Source organism: Vanessa tameamea, chromosome 12, assembly GCF_037043105.1.
Source record: "Vanessa tameamea isolate UH-Manoa-2023 chromosome 12, ilVanTame1 primary haplotype, whole genome shotgun sequence".
Classification (NCBI taxonomy): domain Eukaryota; kingdom Metazoa; phylum Arthropoda; class Insecta; order Lepidoptera; family Nymphalidae; genus Vanessa; species Vanessa tameamea.
In genome coordinates this window covers 3,619,651-3,635,889 of record NC_087320.1, presented here as the reverse complement: position 1 = coordinate 3,635,889, position 16,239 = coordinate 3,619,651, and the positions used below count along the sequence as shown (strand labels likewise).

At 29.8% G+C, this 16,239-nt stretch overlaps 4 protein-coding genes across 4 annotated transcripts; 1 reads left to right on the top strand and 3 right to left on the bottom strand.

The window, feature by feature from the left end:
* Positions 1-30: 30 nt before the first annotated feature.
* LOC113392892 (ras-related C3 botulinum toxin substrate 1) lies at positions 31-3,579 on the bottom strand. The gene is made up of 6 exons (XM_026629504.2): positions 3,403-3,579; positions 3,193-3,308; positions 2,929-3,078; positions 2,287-2,369; positions 1,927-2,087; positions 31-1,295 (listed from the first exon to the last, which is right to left on the bottom strand). Exons 2-6 carry the CDS (start codon positions 3,306-3,308, stop codon positions 1,218-1,220), a joined length of 588 nt encoding a protein of 195 aa, XP_026485289.1. The 5' UTR covers positions 3,403-3,579; the 3' UTR covers positions 31-1,217.
* Positions 3,580-3,922: 343 nt separating this feature from the next.
* LOC113392971 (testin) lies at positions 3,923-7,883 on the top strand. The gene is made up of 6 exons (XM_064216411.1): positions 3,923-4,130; positions 4,212-4,341; positions 4,553-4,705; positions 4,841-4,920; positions 5,503-5,661; positions 5,774-7,883. The coding sequence occupies exons 2-6, from the start codon at positions 4,212-4,214 to the stop codon at positions 7,376-7,378; spliced, it is 2,127 nt and encodes a 708-aa protein (XP_064072481.1). The 5' UTR covers positions 3,923-4,130; the 3' UTR covers positions 7,379-7,883.
* A 1,092-nt stretch (positions 7,884-8,975) lies between these two features.
* LOC113393046 (prefoldin subunit 6) lies at positions 8,976-9,491 on the bottom strand. The gene has a single exon (XM_026629739.2). It carries the CDS (start codon positions 9,380-9,382, stop codon positions 9,014-9,016), a length of 369 nt encoding a protein of 122 aa, XP_026485524.1. The 5' UTR covers positions 9,383-9,491; the 3' UTR covers positions 8,976-9,013.
* Positions 9,492-13,513: 4,022 nt separating this feature from the next.
* On the bottom strand, positions 13,514-15,829 carry LOC135193564 (putative uncharacterized protein DDB_G0282133). The gene has a single exon (XM_064216556.1). It carries the CDS (start codon positions 15,827-15,829, stop codon positions 13,514-13,516), a length of 2,316 nt encoding a protein of 771 aa, XP_064072626.1.
* Between the last annotated feature and the right edge of the window lie 410 nt (positions 15,830-16,239).

Genomic DNA, 16,239 nt, shown 5'->3' with positions numbered 1-16,239 from the left:
CATTGAGGGACAAGGAAGTAAAAAACAGAAAATAATTCAATAATTTATAAAGTGCAGTACATATTACAATAAGATTTTATTTGTAAATTGCGCATTTGTTCTTAGAATATAAATAATTAAAGTTTATATACACAATAATTTCAAAGCGTCACCTGTAACTCAAAGCAGTCTATAAAATATTTGAGTAATATCGATGCGGTATAATCACACTAAATGCCTTTTTTCTTAAGCTATGTTTTTCACATACAAAAATATTTGACCTAAAAACGACTATAAAACACTTTCGATTTTGTCATGTGTTTAAACGACAGTGAAACTATAGATTACTACTTCAAAAATCGTTACTAGAATTATTATAAACACATACGAGTATAAGAAAATATCAGAAAAGGTTTAATAATTATTATAAACAAACCATGTTTCATTCAATCTTTAAATTCTTATTCGAGTTTTATTAGTACTAAAAACTATTACTTTAAAATCTTTGTCATTTTTCATTTTGTAGTGTAAGCCTACCCTGAGAATAAACATCAATTCTTAAGGCAAAAACATCATAGCGGTATAACGTCAGTAGTATGTATCTAGCTTAGGTCTACTAAACATGTGCCTAAAATATTATTTCCTAAATCGTACTTTATGTATAAATGAAAACTATTTCAAAATGCTGATTGTTATATAAATGCCTGTCAATACAAAATATTTACTCTCGCAACTAAGAAATTACATTTACTTGAGTATGTTGTACACATAACTAGCTTCGTAACTAATTTCAGTCCTTACTCACATCTTGCATAAGAATATAGTTCAAAACTTCAAAATTATTGAGGTCATTTGCATAATATTATAAAAATAATATTATCATTTCTCAGTATCATTAACAGTAACAATTTGTTTCCAACCATATCGAAAACTAAAAAATATTGAAACTTACATCTATTCATAAATCTTTGGCATTTGTTTCCATTTGCTTAAAAAGCAGTAAACATAGAAGTATTCACATGTTCCGTGATGTTGATAGTTTAAAGTAAATTAAGACAACATCGTATATTTCGAAAATGAGTTATGGCACATTGTAATGAATAAAAAAACTTTGTGATTTAGGTACTTCAGGAACAAATTAACATTCTGTCATTGGTGTAGAAACATATTATTACTGTTGCCTTGAGATTCCTGCATTATGTGACATTATCATACTTTTGTCATAGTGTGTGCCATATTTACATGATTAAACACTTCCTCTGGTGTCTCTTCTGTGGTTCTGGTCTTAATACTGCACGGACAGCTTCGTCAAATACCTGTAATTACATTATATTTTAAAGTACCTATTACATTTACATATTGGAGCTACATACAAACTCAAGAAAACAAACATACATCTCAACATTCAGTGAAATTTAGGACCACAATTTATTTTAAGCATATTATGTGCCCATTCTGACCCCACATGTTTAAAATAAGAATTTTTATATACTTCCCAGAAGATTTATATGTTTAAAGATATATATTAAAACCCATGGAGAATTCGCTCGCGGAATGTTAAAATAAATAACTATATATATTGGCGGCGCGACAAGTTAGTGTAAAAAAAAAACGTAGAGGACTATATTTGTTTCTCTATATGCTAAAAAGAACAATACTTCACCAAACAATTAGATAAAGTTAAAGCATTGGGAGAGACACTCTTTCAATTACAATCTCGGGTCTCTTAAAGCAACTCTAAATTACCAAAGGTATTTATTGAAATTTTCATTTTACAATAAGATAATTTGATACCGAGCCGACAAAAATGCATATAATGTTACTTGCAAAACATATTTTCCAGTACATAAGTTTTTATTTTGTATAAATTCATAAATTGCATTTTGAAATGTAAAATTAGATTAGTTAGTTAAATTACATAAATCGAAGTATTATAAAATCATTTACCTGCTTAAGACCACGCTGTGTCAAGGCAGAACATTCCATATATTTGACAGCTCGTATTTTATTAGCGAGCTTTTGACCCTGTTCTCGCTTTAAAGGAGACATGCCTTGTTCTGAGAGGAGGCTTAATGTCTCACGGTCATCCCTTAAATCAATTTTTGTGCCTAAAAACATTTTTTTTTTGTAAAAAGACAATTTACAAATTAGATATTCATTTAAATAATGTCAATCAAAATTTATGTATGAGATATAGGTACGTAAACCCTGTTGTTTAGATTTGGAAAAAAGACAAGGTTATTGACCATTTCACCTTTCACCATTATATAAATATAAATAGAGAAAATAACTTATTAGATAACTTACCAACTAATATAATAGGAGCATCAGGACAATGATGTTTTATTTCAGGATACCACTTCGAAGTAACATTCTCATATGATGAGGGACTAAAAAATAAAATACACATAAGCATATTTATAATATTCTGGTTATGTCTGGCTATATAACTTATATTTAACTTAGTAAGGCCAATACTAAACACTTACAATCAGATGAATACATAGGGAGTCTAAATTTATATTGATTTTGACTACAAACTATTGTAATAAAAATATGTATTCCAAATAAATAATATAAATAATCTTTGAAATTAAATATTGTTATGAAAATAATGATGAAACTTTGAACATTAGAAGTAATAATTGCAATATTTATAAAACATCTGACAAACAGTTCATTATTTATTTTAGGCTTATTAGGACTATAATTCATGATAATTCCACACTAATTTTAGAATTAGTAATAAACAATAATCTTTGTTCAATGAAATCTTATTTGATTTTAATTTTAATATATATACCTTGTAAAATTAAATCAATTGATGAGATTATTAATAAGCAAAAAGTAGCTCTAAATCATACTATAGAATCAATTTTAATAGGAATTTTACTGTCTATGATATAAAAATTAATGTGCAAGGAAAAAAATCATTACTATGAACAATACCTTGTCACACTAAAGCATATCAGGAAGACATCTGTTTGTGGGTAACTTAAAGGTCGCAGTCTATCGTAATCTTCTTGTCCAGCTGTATCCCAAAGTCCTAACGACACTGCCACTCCATCCACCACCATTGGCGCAGAGTAATTATCAAATCTACAAACAGCAAATAAATTTATTACTACTTTCTATGACTAAAATATAACTATTGTAAAGTGAAATTATATTAATTTACAAACAATTAAAATAGGAACTAATACGCCTACTTACACTGTTGGAACATATTCTCCGGGAAAACTGTCTGTTGTATATGATATTAGCATACAAGTTTTTCCGACAGTTCCGTCACCCACAACTACACATTTAATAGGTCTTCCTGACGACATCTAAAAGAGGATAGTGTACATATTGATAAATAAAGACAAGCGTATGACTCACGAAAAAACCATTATTGACTCCCAAACACACTTCAAATGTTACCTTTTTATACAGATATTGTATTAAGTTAGTAGTTATTTTAGCACTTATGCGTGCTCTTACTAATATGTTTACTTTTATTTATAGAATTCCGGACATAAATACCAAAATCTGATCGTAAAACTGAAAAAACGCATTGAAAGATGGATGCTACATTGCCAGATTTTAAAATTATTGAATGTGAATCAGAATCAGAGCTTAGACTTAGATGTAATAGTTTAGAATAAATATTTACCCATGTTGATTGCAATTAACAGAAAAATCATAATTTATTTTAAATTTAATGCATAAGATCAATAATAGTTTTTTGTTAAATTAATATTTTTTTATAATCAATAAAAATGTGTAATATCTATCAATTTTATTTTCGTAGTATTCGTAAAAAGAAAAGAAAAATATATAGGCTAAGAATAGTAATTTAGAGAATGATTGTATGATTTATGTTGTTATTATAACTAGTAACATTAATAATTAAACTTTTAAAGTACCTTATAATTATTTGTCGCCAAGCAGCCTTATTAGTCATCGAAGCTATTAACTGTCAATGTGACAGCAACAGTATTCTTATGTTATTCTTTTGAAGTAGACGATTAATAATTATTTGTTTTAATTATTTTTTTGTGTTAATTTTCTACAATTTAATTAATTGTTTAGATAGATCTAATTTATCTCTGTAAAGTTGCTGTTCTAGCTTATCTGGTTATAATATAATCAAGATTATTATTTAAACCGTAAGTCTGATCCTTTGTTATGATACATCAGCTTGCATGTTTTCATTTAAATTTTTTGTCATTTATGTTTTATAATTTCAGATGGGTGATTCTTGCGTAGAGACGCCGGAGGCACCAGCCTGGTTGTCCAAGCTAGAGAGTCAGAGGGAAAAATTAAGTAAAGCACGTCTCGGTCACGACAGCGGCGCCGGCGCGCCTTGTAATTCATGTGGTGAGTTATCATCGGGTCGAATGAATTATTATATCGATGCTATTAATTTGTAATTTTCATTAATTGATTTAATTGTTCTAAACGAATTGTTACATTTGTATTAGTTAAGATAATATAAAACATAGTCGAAAAATGGTATATTTTCAGAATATATTTATTGATGTATTATAGTTATATTTTAACTAAAATAAGTGAATGTATTATATTACAGGTTCGGGTTGTCCTGGCTTGGATTTACATTTCTGGCGTAAGGTTTGCAGAGCCTGCCACTGCAGTAAGGATGTGCACGATGTCCAAGATGATGATTTGTCAGGATGGGCTCAGTTTGAGCTACTTGGCACTGCTAAGCCAAAGAAAGCTTCCAGTAAGTAGCCTAAAAAGTTAAATATATAGGTTAATTTAGATATCTTTTTACATAAACTTTAATATTTGTAATGGACATTTAGATCACCAAATATAAGAAATGTTAGTCTCTATAGGTATATATGTATGATTACAGTGCCCCTTATTAAGATCCGTGGTGTTACGGATAAGCCAGTGAAACTTGATTGGGTACCACCAAATGCCTCAACAGAATTGGTAAGTATTATTCATATTATTGAGAATGAATTATATCATATGGCCGTTATACTATCAATTTTAGATAAGGATGATAAGGCATTCTGATAAGCAGCAATAAATTTGATATTGCTGTTATTTGTTATATAAATAATATTTAGTTTAACATTCACATAAATTTACTGCCTAAATGCCTCTTATAGATACAAGCATAAATACACTTACATGGATTATTAAATATGGACATATTTTTTTCTCAACACTTGTGTGGACATGGAGATTTACAGGCTCCTATATGCACACACTTTTTTATTGAGGAATTTGATATAAGGTCTCTTTAAAACTGTATGAATATTAAAGTTATGGGACTTAGCAATAAAAAAATGTGCATATATAATCAACTTATATTAAAAATAATCATAAATGATGGTACTTTTCAGACTACATTTGCTTAGGTTTAAGTATAAAAACAGCCAAACTTATTCTTATAACAAACTGAGTCTTTTTTATTTACTTTATTTTAAAAATAAAAAAGAAAATAAAAAAAAAAATCTATGAAATAAAAAAAACCTATTTAATTTTTTATTTATTTCATTTTTTCAGGTATCAGAATATATGTCATGTCTTGGTCCACTGGCTCCAGTTTCGGGTTCAGAAGCAGCTAAAAAACGTCGCGCACAGCTTCGCACACAGTTGCCTCCACATGATGTAGCCCCTGCTGCGAGACATCATGCTTCTGATCAAGAGAAATCTGAGCATACGGTATGGTCACACAATAAAATAAAAATCACTGAAAGTTATAGATACAATTTACAACGGCCAAAATTAGGTTCTTAGTATAATTCATCTAAATTGAATATTAATTTCTTTGCAGGAATATATCACCCGAATAAAAGACCATGTGGTTGGCATGGGTAATGTAGTAAGGGTTGGTCCTCTTCAAAATGGTGAAGTATACTCTGTTGAAAGCAGCAAATCACATACTGCTATAAACAACACTAAATCTTATGCACTGCCATTGAAAATATCAAATGTATCAAGAGGAGTCAAATACAATATAGTGCCTAAAAATGCTTCAGATAAGAAACTTGTGCTGGATTCACATGGTAACATTGTCAGTAGTGCTGCCAACTTGCCAGATTATAAAACGAGTGCCATACTAAGCAGGATTGTAAAAGATAAACTTCATGTAATGAAAATTGAATCCGACAGGATTAAAAGTGCCGTTGAACATGGCCCTGTTTATGACAAATTGTTAAAGAACTTAAATGATTTGTGCTTGCCAATTTCTAATGATGTCTATCTTCAGCCAATAAAACTTTTTCGTGATGAGTACAATAAAAATCCTCAATTCAAAGAAGAGGTAAATGAATTTGCAAATAAAGCATTAGGAGCTCAGGTAATGCCTGATTTATGGTCTTTGAGTAATAATAATGTTATGGGCACAGCAAAGTTACTAGATGGCAGAATTCAAAAAGGAACTATCTTCGCTCCAAATGGTGAAATATGGAGTTGGAAACATGATCCAACTACACCAGAACATAGTGGCACTATTTGTTCCACAAAAATAAATCCTCAGTATTCTACTACAACAAAACCAATGAATCAGGTAGAGCCACAGCAAACGGCTCCTTTAAGGGATTATCTGAGGAATAATTGCGAAGAAGATCTTCCCCCTCCACCATTGCCTAATTACAACACATATCCTGGTGGAATGTCTAATCCTCAACAAAGTAATGATTGGAATAGTTCCACTGATAATGTTCAACTTGATCATAGTGGAAACCCTGTTCAGATTAGCAGCTATGCAGAGCAGTTAGATCCAATTCTTACTCAATTTGCTGACATATCTCTAAACCCTGATGAAATGGAGTTTAACAGGAAATTGTACAATGAAGGTGTGCCATGTCAACGTTGTGAAAAACCTATGTTTGCTGGAGAAGTTGCTGTAAAAGCTGAAAGAGCTGGACAAGAGGCCATCTGGCACCCACAATGTTTCACTTGTTGCAAATGTGGAGAGTTGTTGGCTGATCTTGTATATTTCTATTATAAGGGAGAAATATATTGTGCCAGAGATTTGGCGAATGTTTTAGAAATACCACGTTGCGCTGGTTGTGATGAATTAATATTTACAAGACCATATACTGCTGCTGAAGGGAGAGCATTTCATGTACAACATTTTTGTTGCTATCATTGTGATGCACCACTTGGAGGGAAAAAATATGTTCCAGATGATAAAACTGGTCTACCCGTATGTTTATCTTGTTATGATCAATTTTATGCAGAACGCTGTAGGGCATGTGGTGGTGTCATAGGCCCTGAACAGCAAGGTGTATCATGGAGCAATATGCATTGGCATGCGGAATGCTTTATTTGTTCAGGTCGTATGTGTGGAAAAAGCTTGCTCAGTGGTAGATTTGTTGTTAAACAAGAAATGCCTTTTTGTAGTGTACCTTGTGTACAAAGTAAAATAAAATAAAATGATGTATGACAAATACATTATTATTAACATAAATTAGTATTTGTATAACATTTTATATTGTTTAGATTAAGGAAGAAACTATAGATGTTATATACACCAAAAGTATTTAAAAATATTATCAAACTTTTAGCATAAAAAATTGTAACAATTGACAATTATTAATTAACAAAGAAGACTTATATGCTCAAATGACTGACAAAGTTATTGTGATAATCATTCGTAATCAAGGGGCCAATATTAAAGTTTTTATATTTTTAATATTGATATTTAAATTATAATATTACATCATTATTGTCACTGAAAGAAATATTTAGTCAATAGTTTCACACTTTTGTGTGCATATTTACATTTTATTTCATAAGTAAACAAATTATATAAGCTGAATAATATTTTTTTTGATAAACTGTATTCTTTAGGAAATTAAAGCAAATTGTGCCATTAATGTTAAAAAATCTTTGACAAAGACAAAGCAAAAGGTATAAGATGTAATATATTTATAAAAGTCATTTGTGTTTTATTTCAAATATAATCCTATTATTTCATAACTCATTATAATGCTCATAGACTTTTGCCTCACGAATTATTTAATACCTAATCCATTGATGGTGCTACTACTCTAAGTAAAAAAAAATGAGTATAGATTATGTCATAAGGTTCAGTTATCCAGGAATTTTTCTAAACATTTATTACTCGGCAACAGATACAGATCAATCAGTGGAGCGACCTACAGCAATTTATAATAAAAATATGGCATTTTTTGGTAATATTGCTTCTAATTGATCCATATAATTCATATTGCTCAATTTCGTCAATACAAATTGCCAAATATCCAGTGGACCTGGAAATTGAAGTAAATTGTGTGGGTGAAAACACAGTATATGATAGTTTTTAAATTGCTCTTGTATATAAACATTCCCCAGTTTATTAAAGTTCTTCTATTGCTCAATACTTTAGTAGCAAAATATTTTATTAAATTAATTATTGTTAATGTTGCCATAAATTTCTTGAAATTTTGTCACAAGACAATTGACCAGTATTGCTCAAAAATGAGTATTTTCTTTGGCCATGTAAGCGCACCTTTAGTAATGTAGATAGACAAGTTACAAAACAAATGGATGAAATTGACACAATTTATTATTATTTAATCATTTGGAAATATAGTTGTTGATGATTTCACCAAATACATATATCTATTTTTATATTCTATATGTATTTGGTCAAATCTTGAAAAAAACATTATTCAAGATTGTTAATTTAACTGTTTTTGACTTAAAAAAAAACATAAACAGGAATAAAGATATTATTTTCATTCTCATTAAATAAAATAAATGTATTAATACTTTCAAGGAATTACTTTTATTATTTGTTGTAGATACACAGAAAATATTAATAAAAACCAATTTGAATTTAATTTACAGGTTATATTATAATTAATTTCAAAATAAATGAAATAGTATAAATAAATGAGTTTATTTGTAGCACATTATATTTATATTTGTAGCATTACAAATTCCTTCATACACAACTTTAAAATTAATCTTAAGTGTTTCTGAGAATGTTACTAGAAATAATAAAAAATACTTTAAATTAGAAAAAAATACCACAATTTATTTTTATACAAAACAGTGTTATCTAGGCAGCAATTTTCAAATTATCCAGGTTACTTTTCAATTTATTTAGATTTTCATGCACAGCTTCTTGTTTATTTTCTAAAGCTGAAATGTTTCCATCCGATCTTTTTATTTCTTTACTGATATATTCTAATCGTTTGGCCACATTTTGTTTTGCTTCTTCTAAGTCTTGCTTTACTAAAACTGGTCCAATGAGTTTGTAGACTTCAGCATCCTTTTTCAATAATAAAAGTTCTTCTTTTACAGCTTTATTTTCGTTCAATTGACTGTCCAATTGCTGTTTCTGTGTTACTGCCTTGTGGTATTCTTTTTTTAAATTATTAAAAACTTCGAATTCTTTTTGCCATTTCTTTTGCACTTCTTCGGCCATTGTAAAATAAAATTTATATTTTTCGTCAAATTGTATGTGTTCAAAAAGAAAATACTTAGGTAATGCACAATAAATCGAAGACTACCAACTATGGATTACAGTGGAAATAGGTTAGGTTACAGAAACGTCAACTGTCAAGTGAACTGCCTGACTATTGACATTGACTTATAACAACATGACTTAGAAAATAAACCGAAATAATCTGTGCCCTGTGGCACAACTAAAAGCCATTAAACTAAGAATTGAATTAAATTGAAAATAATCGACAACAACAGACAACTATTATTTTTTAACAAAAAGTTCTTAAGGTGTTCGGTGACAGAATTATCTATGGGGCATTGTCTCATACTTATCTATAAAAAATATTATTTTATAATATACAGAACAATATGATACAGTTATGATACGCGGGTAATACGCGAAGGCTGCAGCTACTAAAACAAAATGAATAATGGCATAGCAGACCGTGTTGTGTTTTTCTGTACCGTCAAGCGAAATAAAACTTTTTAAAGCTTTGTTTCAAATCTTGTTATCTTTGAGTTTATGTTTTATTTGCTTGGTTTTGATTATAAGCTTCTGTAGTGCCGTATATGGGGGTTGGGCCGTCTAACAATGTAAAAGTCGTAGGTGTGACCTGCTTGCTTTGCCCGCGTAGAATATGAATATATTTACAAATTAACTTAAAATGTTACGTTAATGTAATACCTCTTTGTATACCACATTGGTGTGTATTTCAGTCCTTAGGGTAGAATATCCAGAAACGCTTAAATGCGAATTAATTCATATTTAATCAGTAGGCCAAAAATAAAATTTCGACCTTCTAACTTCAAAAATGACGGTCTTCCAAACTAACCTGTATACGAAATGTCAAACTCTATTTTTCCCCTTAGGCGTAAAATATCCAGAAACGCTTAAATTATTTTTAATCAGTATCCCAAAAACAGTTTTTTGTTTTTAAGTTAAAAAATGACGGACTTCCATAAAAACTTTCATCCCTTATTTCACCCCCTCAGAGGTAAAATATCAAGAAACGCTTAAATACGTATTTAATCATTTTTAATCAGTATCCCAAAAATAAAGTTTCATATTTTTAGCTTAAAAAATGACGACTTCCATAAAAACTTACAACCCTTATTTCATCCCCTTAGTGGTAGAATATAAAAAAAAACACTTAAATACGTATTTACTCATTTTTAATCAGTATCCCAAAAATAAAGTTTCACGTTTGTTACCTAAAAAATTACTGACTTCCATAAAAACTTTCAACCCTTATTTCACCCCCTTAATGGTAGATTATCTAGAAACGCTTAAATACGTATCTACTAATTTTTGATCAGTATCCCAAAAATAAAGCTTCATGTTTCTATTTTAAAAATGACGGACTTCTATACAAACTTTCAACCCTTATATCACCCCCGTAGCGGTAGAATATGCAGAAACATTTAAATAAGTATCTACTCGTTTTTAATCAGTATTCCAAAAATAGTTTCATGTTTCTAACTTAAAAAAATCCATACGAACGTGGAACATCTATTTCACCCGTTTAGGGGTAGAATATCCAAAATTCCCTCCCGAGTGGGTGTCATGATATGTTATTTTATAAGCGCACAGCCTAAAATATAAGTTTTATGCTTCTAGTTACAGCACTTTTTTCCAAATAAAAAGCCTATGTCCTTTTTCAGGCTCTAGACTATGTGTGTACCAAATTTCATTTAAATCGGTCCAGTAGTTTTGGCGTGAAAGCGAGATAGACAGACAAAGTTACTTTCGCATTTATAATATTAGTATGGAAGTATGGATTCTTATTTCAATCGCTAGAGAGCTCCGATAATAACTGCGTCCGATCGCTGCTAAATTCAAAGTGCTACAAGGAAAATCGCGGCCTCCGACGCGCCTATAGCACGTTCCCGCAGGCCCGGCCGGCCGGTACCACCGCAAACGCTACGTTCCGCAATTTTTAAATCTGTAAAATCTTCGAAAATATTATTAAATATTATGCTGTAAAGGGCCATATAGATCAATATTAAATCAACAATGTATTTAAGGTATTTCATTGGATAAGGATTAACGCTGTATAGGTTAAAATCGCTTCGAAAATTAGCCAATATTTGTGGTAAAAAATAAATAACAAAAAAATGTTATTGTGGGTTATCACTTACAGATAGACACATAACATCGCGGACTTTTTTGTAGACATTTTTGAGGTGTACAATTCTGTAGTACATTATTATGATCTATCTCATAGTGTTCAGCCAGCGTTTGCAATATATGCGCACAAAATGTGTCTTTTTACGACATCACATTAGAAACCTGTAAAATTATCAGTGTTTATCTACTATATTGTCCACGTATTATACATAAAAAAATCATTCTCTTTCAATCACTCTATCTATTAAAAAAAACCTCATCAAAATCCGTTACGTAGTTTTAAAGATTTAAGCATAGACAGGAAAGGACAGTCAGCGGGAAGCAATTTTGTTTTATACTATGTAGTGATAACAAATAAGTACAACGTACACAGTTTTCACTCATTAGGAAATACAAACCGCTATGTCCCTGCGTTTTAAAACTGTAATATCTTCGAAAATATTCATTTAAATTATATGCTATAAAGGGCCATATTGATCTATATTGAATGCACAATTTATTTAAGGTACCTAATTGGATAAGGATTAATGCTATGTTGCTTAAAATCTGAACCTAGGGGTAGAGTTATATCCTACATATATGACGTAAATACATCCTTTCGGATGTATTTACATCAAGAGACGTCGACGCGATAGCCCAGGCCCCACAGTTGCACCGGCGCACAGTTGTTGCCCAGTTGGAATTGTGTAGGTATTAAAAGTATTATTTAAAAGTAAAACCTAAAATAAACTATAACCTAAATCTAGCTATAATAAACAACTATGATTTTCATGGTTTTTTATAGATGTAAAAAGTGGAACTGAATTATAAAGTGATATTTTAATATTTAAAATTCATCTTCTAGTAAGAAGATAAGTTTTGTAAACTAACGACACTGTAGGGTAAATGCATTATTTGTATTGCACACGAATATGTTGTGAGGAAAGAAAAAAATAACACGTTCCTAAAGGAATTCTGAGAAAAGTGCCTATGCCCACCAACCGTACTAGATTTGGTTCTAAACTGTGCCCTTTACATTGTATGTACTCGTATAATAAAACAATTAAATGTATTCAGTCTAACAATTTTATTCAGTTGCTAATCTTTGCACGATAGCGTGTATTACTTAAATCATAAATCTATTAATATTTTACAATAATACTATTATTATCTTATATAATGTTTTATGTATTAAAAAATATGTTCGCAACTTATATTTAAACAAGATCAAAATGATAATAATAAAAATATTCTGCCGACATGTAATGTGAAGTGTGTTCAAATGTTGTATTCAATTACAGAAAATTGTTTCCTTGACTGATTTTGGATAGCATCTATAATAGCTTATTTTATATCTAACTCGTGAAATTATGAAAATCAACTTACAGTGAAACAATATTATTATTTTATTATATTACGATATTATTTATTTATTACTCGCCCGAGAGGGGCGAGGTTGTGGTTGTGCAGGTGTTAGGGAAAAAAGTAACAAATATGTACTATTTCAGATAACCTATCTCTGTGCCTAATTTTATTCAGTTGCGTTCAGCCGTTCTGGCGTGATTGACAAAAAAATATGCAACCATTCAAACTTTACACGTACGCCCGGCGGATGTACAGCATTGAAATTGATTGTTATAGGATGAATTTACAATTAAAAATAAAAATACACAATACAGGACCAGGGAGTTTATGAAATTAGTAAGATGTGTTGATATCTTACATGTTATATTTTTCTAATAGAAAATATCCCATATTCACGGTAGTTTTCTGTGGAGAGTTTCCGCAATAGTTTTGGAGCGGAACTGAACTATTATAATATATATTCAAAATGTATTATGCTATTAATGATTCTCGACAATAATTAACACGATGATTTACCTTTTCATAAAATCTTTCTTGACTAATAAATACTTATTTATACAGGACACAGTACCGTTTAAGATATATGATGGTAAAAATTACTAATTTAACATATTTATTATATAAAAATAATCATTGTTTCTATAAATTCTCTCCATATTCTAAAGTCCATAAATATCCAGCTTTTGGATCACCACTTTTTTCGGCTTCTTTTTGGATATAATTAGCCTTTTTCAAAACGTCTTGAATTTTTTCTTGTAATTTAGGATTCCTTTCTTTAGGTCTGAATTCTTGTAATTTTTCCGATCTTTGTCGGTTAGTTTTACTTTTACCAAACCGCTCCCGTACAAATTTTTCATAAGGGTCCTCTTCATTGCTTATGTCATGTTCATCATAGGTATTTACACGGTTTATTTCTTTTAATTTTTCTTTAGGCTTATAATAATACGATTGGTAAAAATCGTCTCCGTTTTTATTTTTTTCCTCGTTATCATCATTTCGTTTGTTTGATTCTTCTTCGGTCTGTTCCTCGCTGTCATCGTAATAAAAATAAGTATTTTTCCCTTTTTTCTTATTATTTTCATATACGGGTTCTTCTTCTGCATATGATAAAATATGATCTGGTAATTTTATTTCAGGCAATTTGATGGTTATGTCACTAAATTTTATATTTAAATTTTCATCGAAATTGTCCTTTTTAGGAGAAATAGTATCTAGAGTACCATCGGAGCCAGTTTGTTCATTTTTACTAGTGTTTGTTTTTTTAAGAGCATGGTTATAATTTAAAGGTATCCTTTCAAATTGTTGTTTAACATTAACCTTATCATCATTAGGAGGTTCATTTTCTTGAGAGGTGTCGGCATTAAAACTTTTTTCTTCGTTGTATCTTAAATGAGCGTTAGCACTATCTTTCAGATTTTCCTCACTTTCTTCATCACTATCTTCGCTGTTAAGTTCTATTACAGGTTTTATTTCGCCATCATTGATTTTGACTTGTTTTTCATATTCATTAGAATTGTCTTTTAATTGATTACTGTTATTTTCATCTGTAAGAATTAATTGATTCTTCGGTTTACTATCATTTTTTAGGGTATTTAGTATATCAGGGGCCTGATCATTATTTATGTTAAAATCTTTAGCGGCTTCATCTTGATCATTAACTTCAATGCTTTCGTGACTAAAATCAATCAAATCGCCTTCTTGAGGCCTTAAATTTTCGTTTGTAAGTGGATCACTTGCGTAATCTTTGTGTTGTGTATTTTGTTTTTTATTTTCAATATTATCTTCTCTTGAATCTTCGCTTGATGTTGTTTCAATTGGAAGTTCCTTGACAGCTAAGCGTTCGCTTTCTTTAATGAATTCATTTTCCCTGCTGTTGTATTCGTTTCCACTATTCAAGCCTTCGTCCTTATCACGCAAAGCAATTGTTTGTCTTGGTGAATATTGTTCGTCATTTTCTTTACTCTCCTTTGAATCTTCTTCAGTACTTTCAGGTATATCCTTAAATTTGTCATAATGTTCCTTATTACTGTCTAATGCATTCCTTTTATTATCTTTTTCATTTTGTCTATCTATATCTTCATCCCTATCTTCACCCCTTTTATGGTGAATATATGTATTTTTTGGTAAAAATTGCTCGATACTCTCCTCATTTTCATTGGATTGCTGTCTTTGATTCAATTCTTTTCCAGTTTTTTCAGGAATATCTTTATAATTATCGTCAGGGTCAAAATTATTCTCTTCATTCTCTTTAAAATGTTCCGTTTCAATAACTTTCTCTTTATCGTTTTCAATGGAATCATTGTAATCTGTGTTTCGGTAGGGTATTTTTTTTTCACTAATTTGTTCGTCTTGTTCGCTATTGTTATTTTCTGTCTCAGTGTTTTTGACCGTAGGTGTATATTCAATATTCTCGATGTTTTGACTATATTTTCGACTGTTTTCTATGTTCGTAGGTTTTATTTTTTCATGCAGCGTTTCAATATTAAAATCTGCCAAGTTTGCACTTTTTATTCCATTTGGAGTTTGTTGTGGTAATTCAAAATCTTCTCTTTCTTGATTGACATGCTTCGTTATTATATCCAATAAAAGTGGAGCTTTATGTATCTTTTCATCTTGAACATTTCTTTTTTTCCTTTTTAGACTGTTTTTAATATTACCTTTGGTTTTCTCTTTAACTAATATATCACCTTTTTTGTATACATATTTTATTAGAGTGTCAGTGTTGATCTTATTTTGATTAGTTAGATCTTTATAATTAGTTTCATTTGCGCAGTCTATGTTATTGATAGTTTTATGAAGTATGTTTCCAACGCCATTCTGAGGTACAACATCTAATCCCTCCTTATATTTTTCTTGTAACGAAACACTTAATTTTGTATTATTACTATTTTGTGACTTATTTTGTTCCGTCTGGGCGCTATTATTTGTTTTATTGCAAATATAAGCGTCTGTCATCTGGGAAAAAATCAAGATAACTTAATCCTTATTTATATAAATTCCGTCGAATTAGAAACTAAAACAACTGTGCTGATAAATTTAGTGCCTAATAAAGTAAATAAATGTTAGAAAACTAAATAAGGGTGCGTGTTGTAATACATTTTATAAATAAAAAGACAAATTTTTATTTCACATACTTTTATTTACAGCGTAACATGTACTACTAGGCAATAATTACAACTAAATACTATTCTAAATACAAAATAAATAAAAGTTAACAAAGGATAAAGTTCGTATGAAGATTATTTTTTAAGAATAATAGGCAAAGTGTTTAATTCTGATTACGAGCTTATGATAAAATATTAAACAAAAAATATTTTATAAGTAATCATACCAACTTTATTTAATAGTACCAGCCAGAAGGCAAC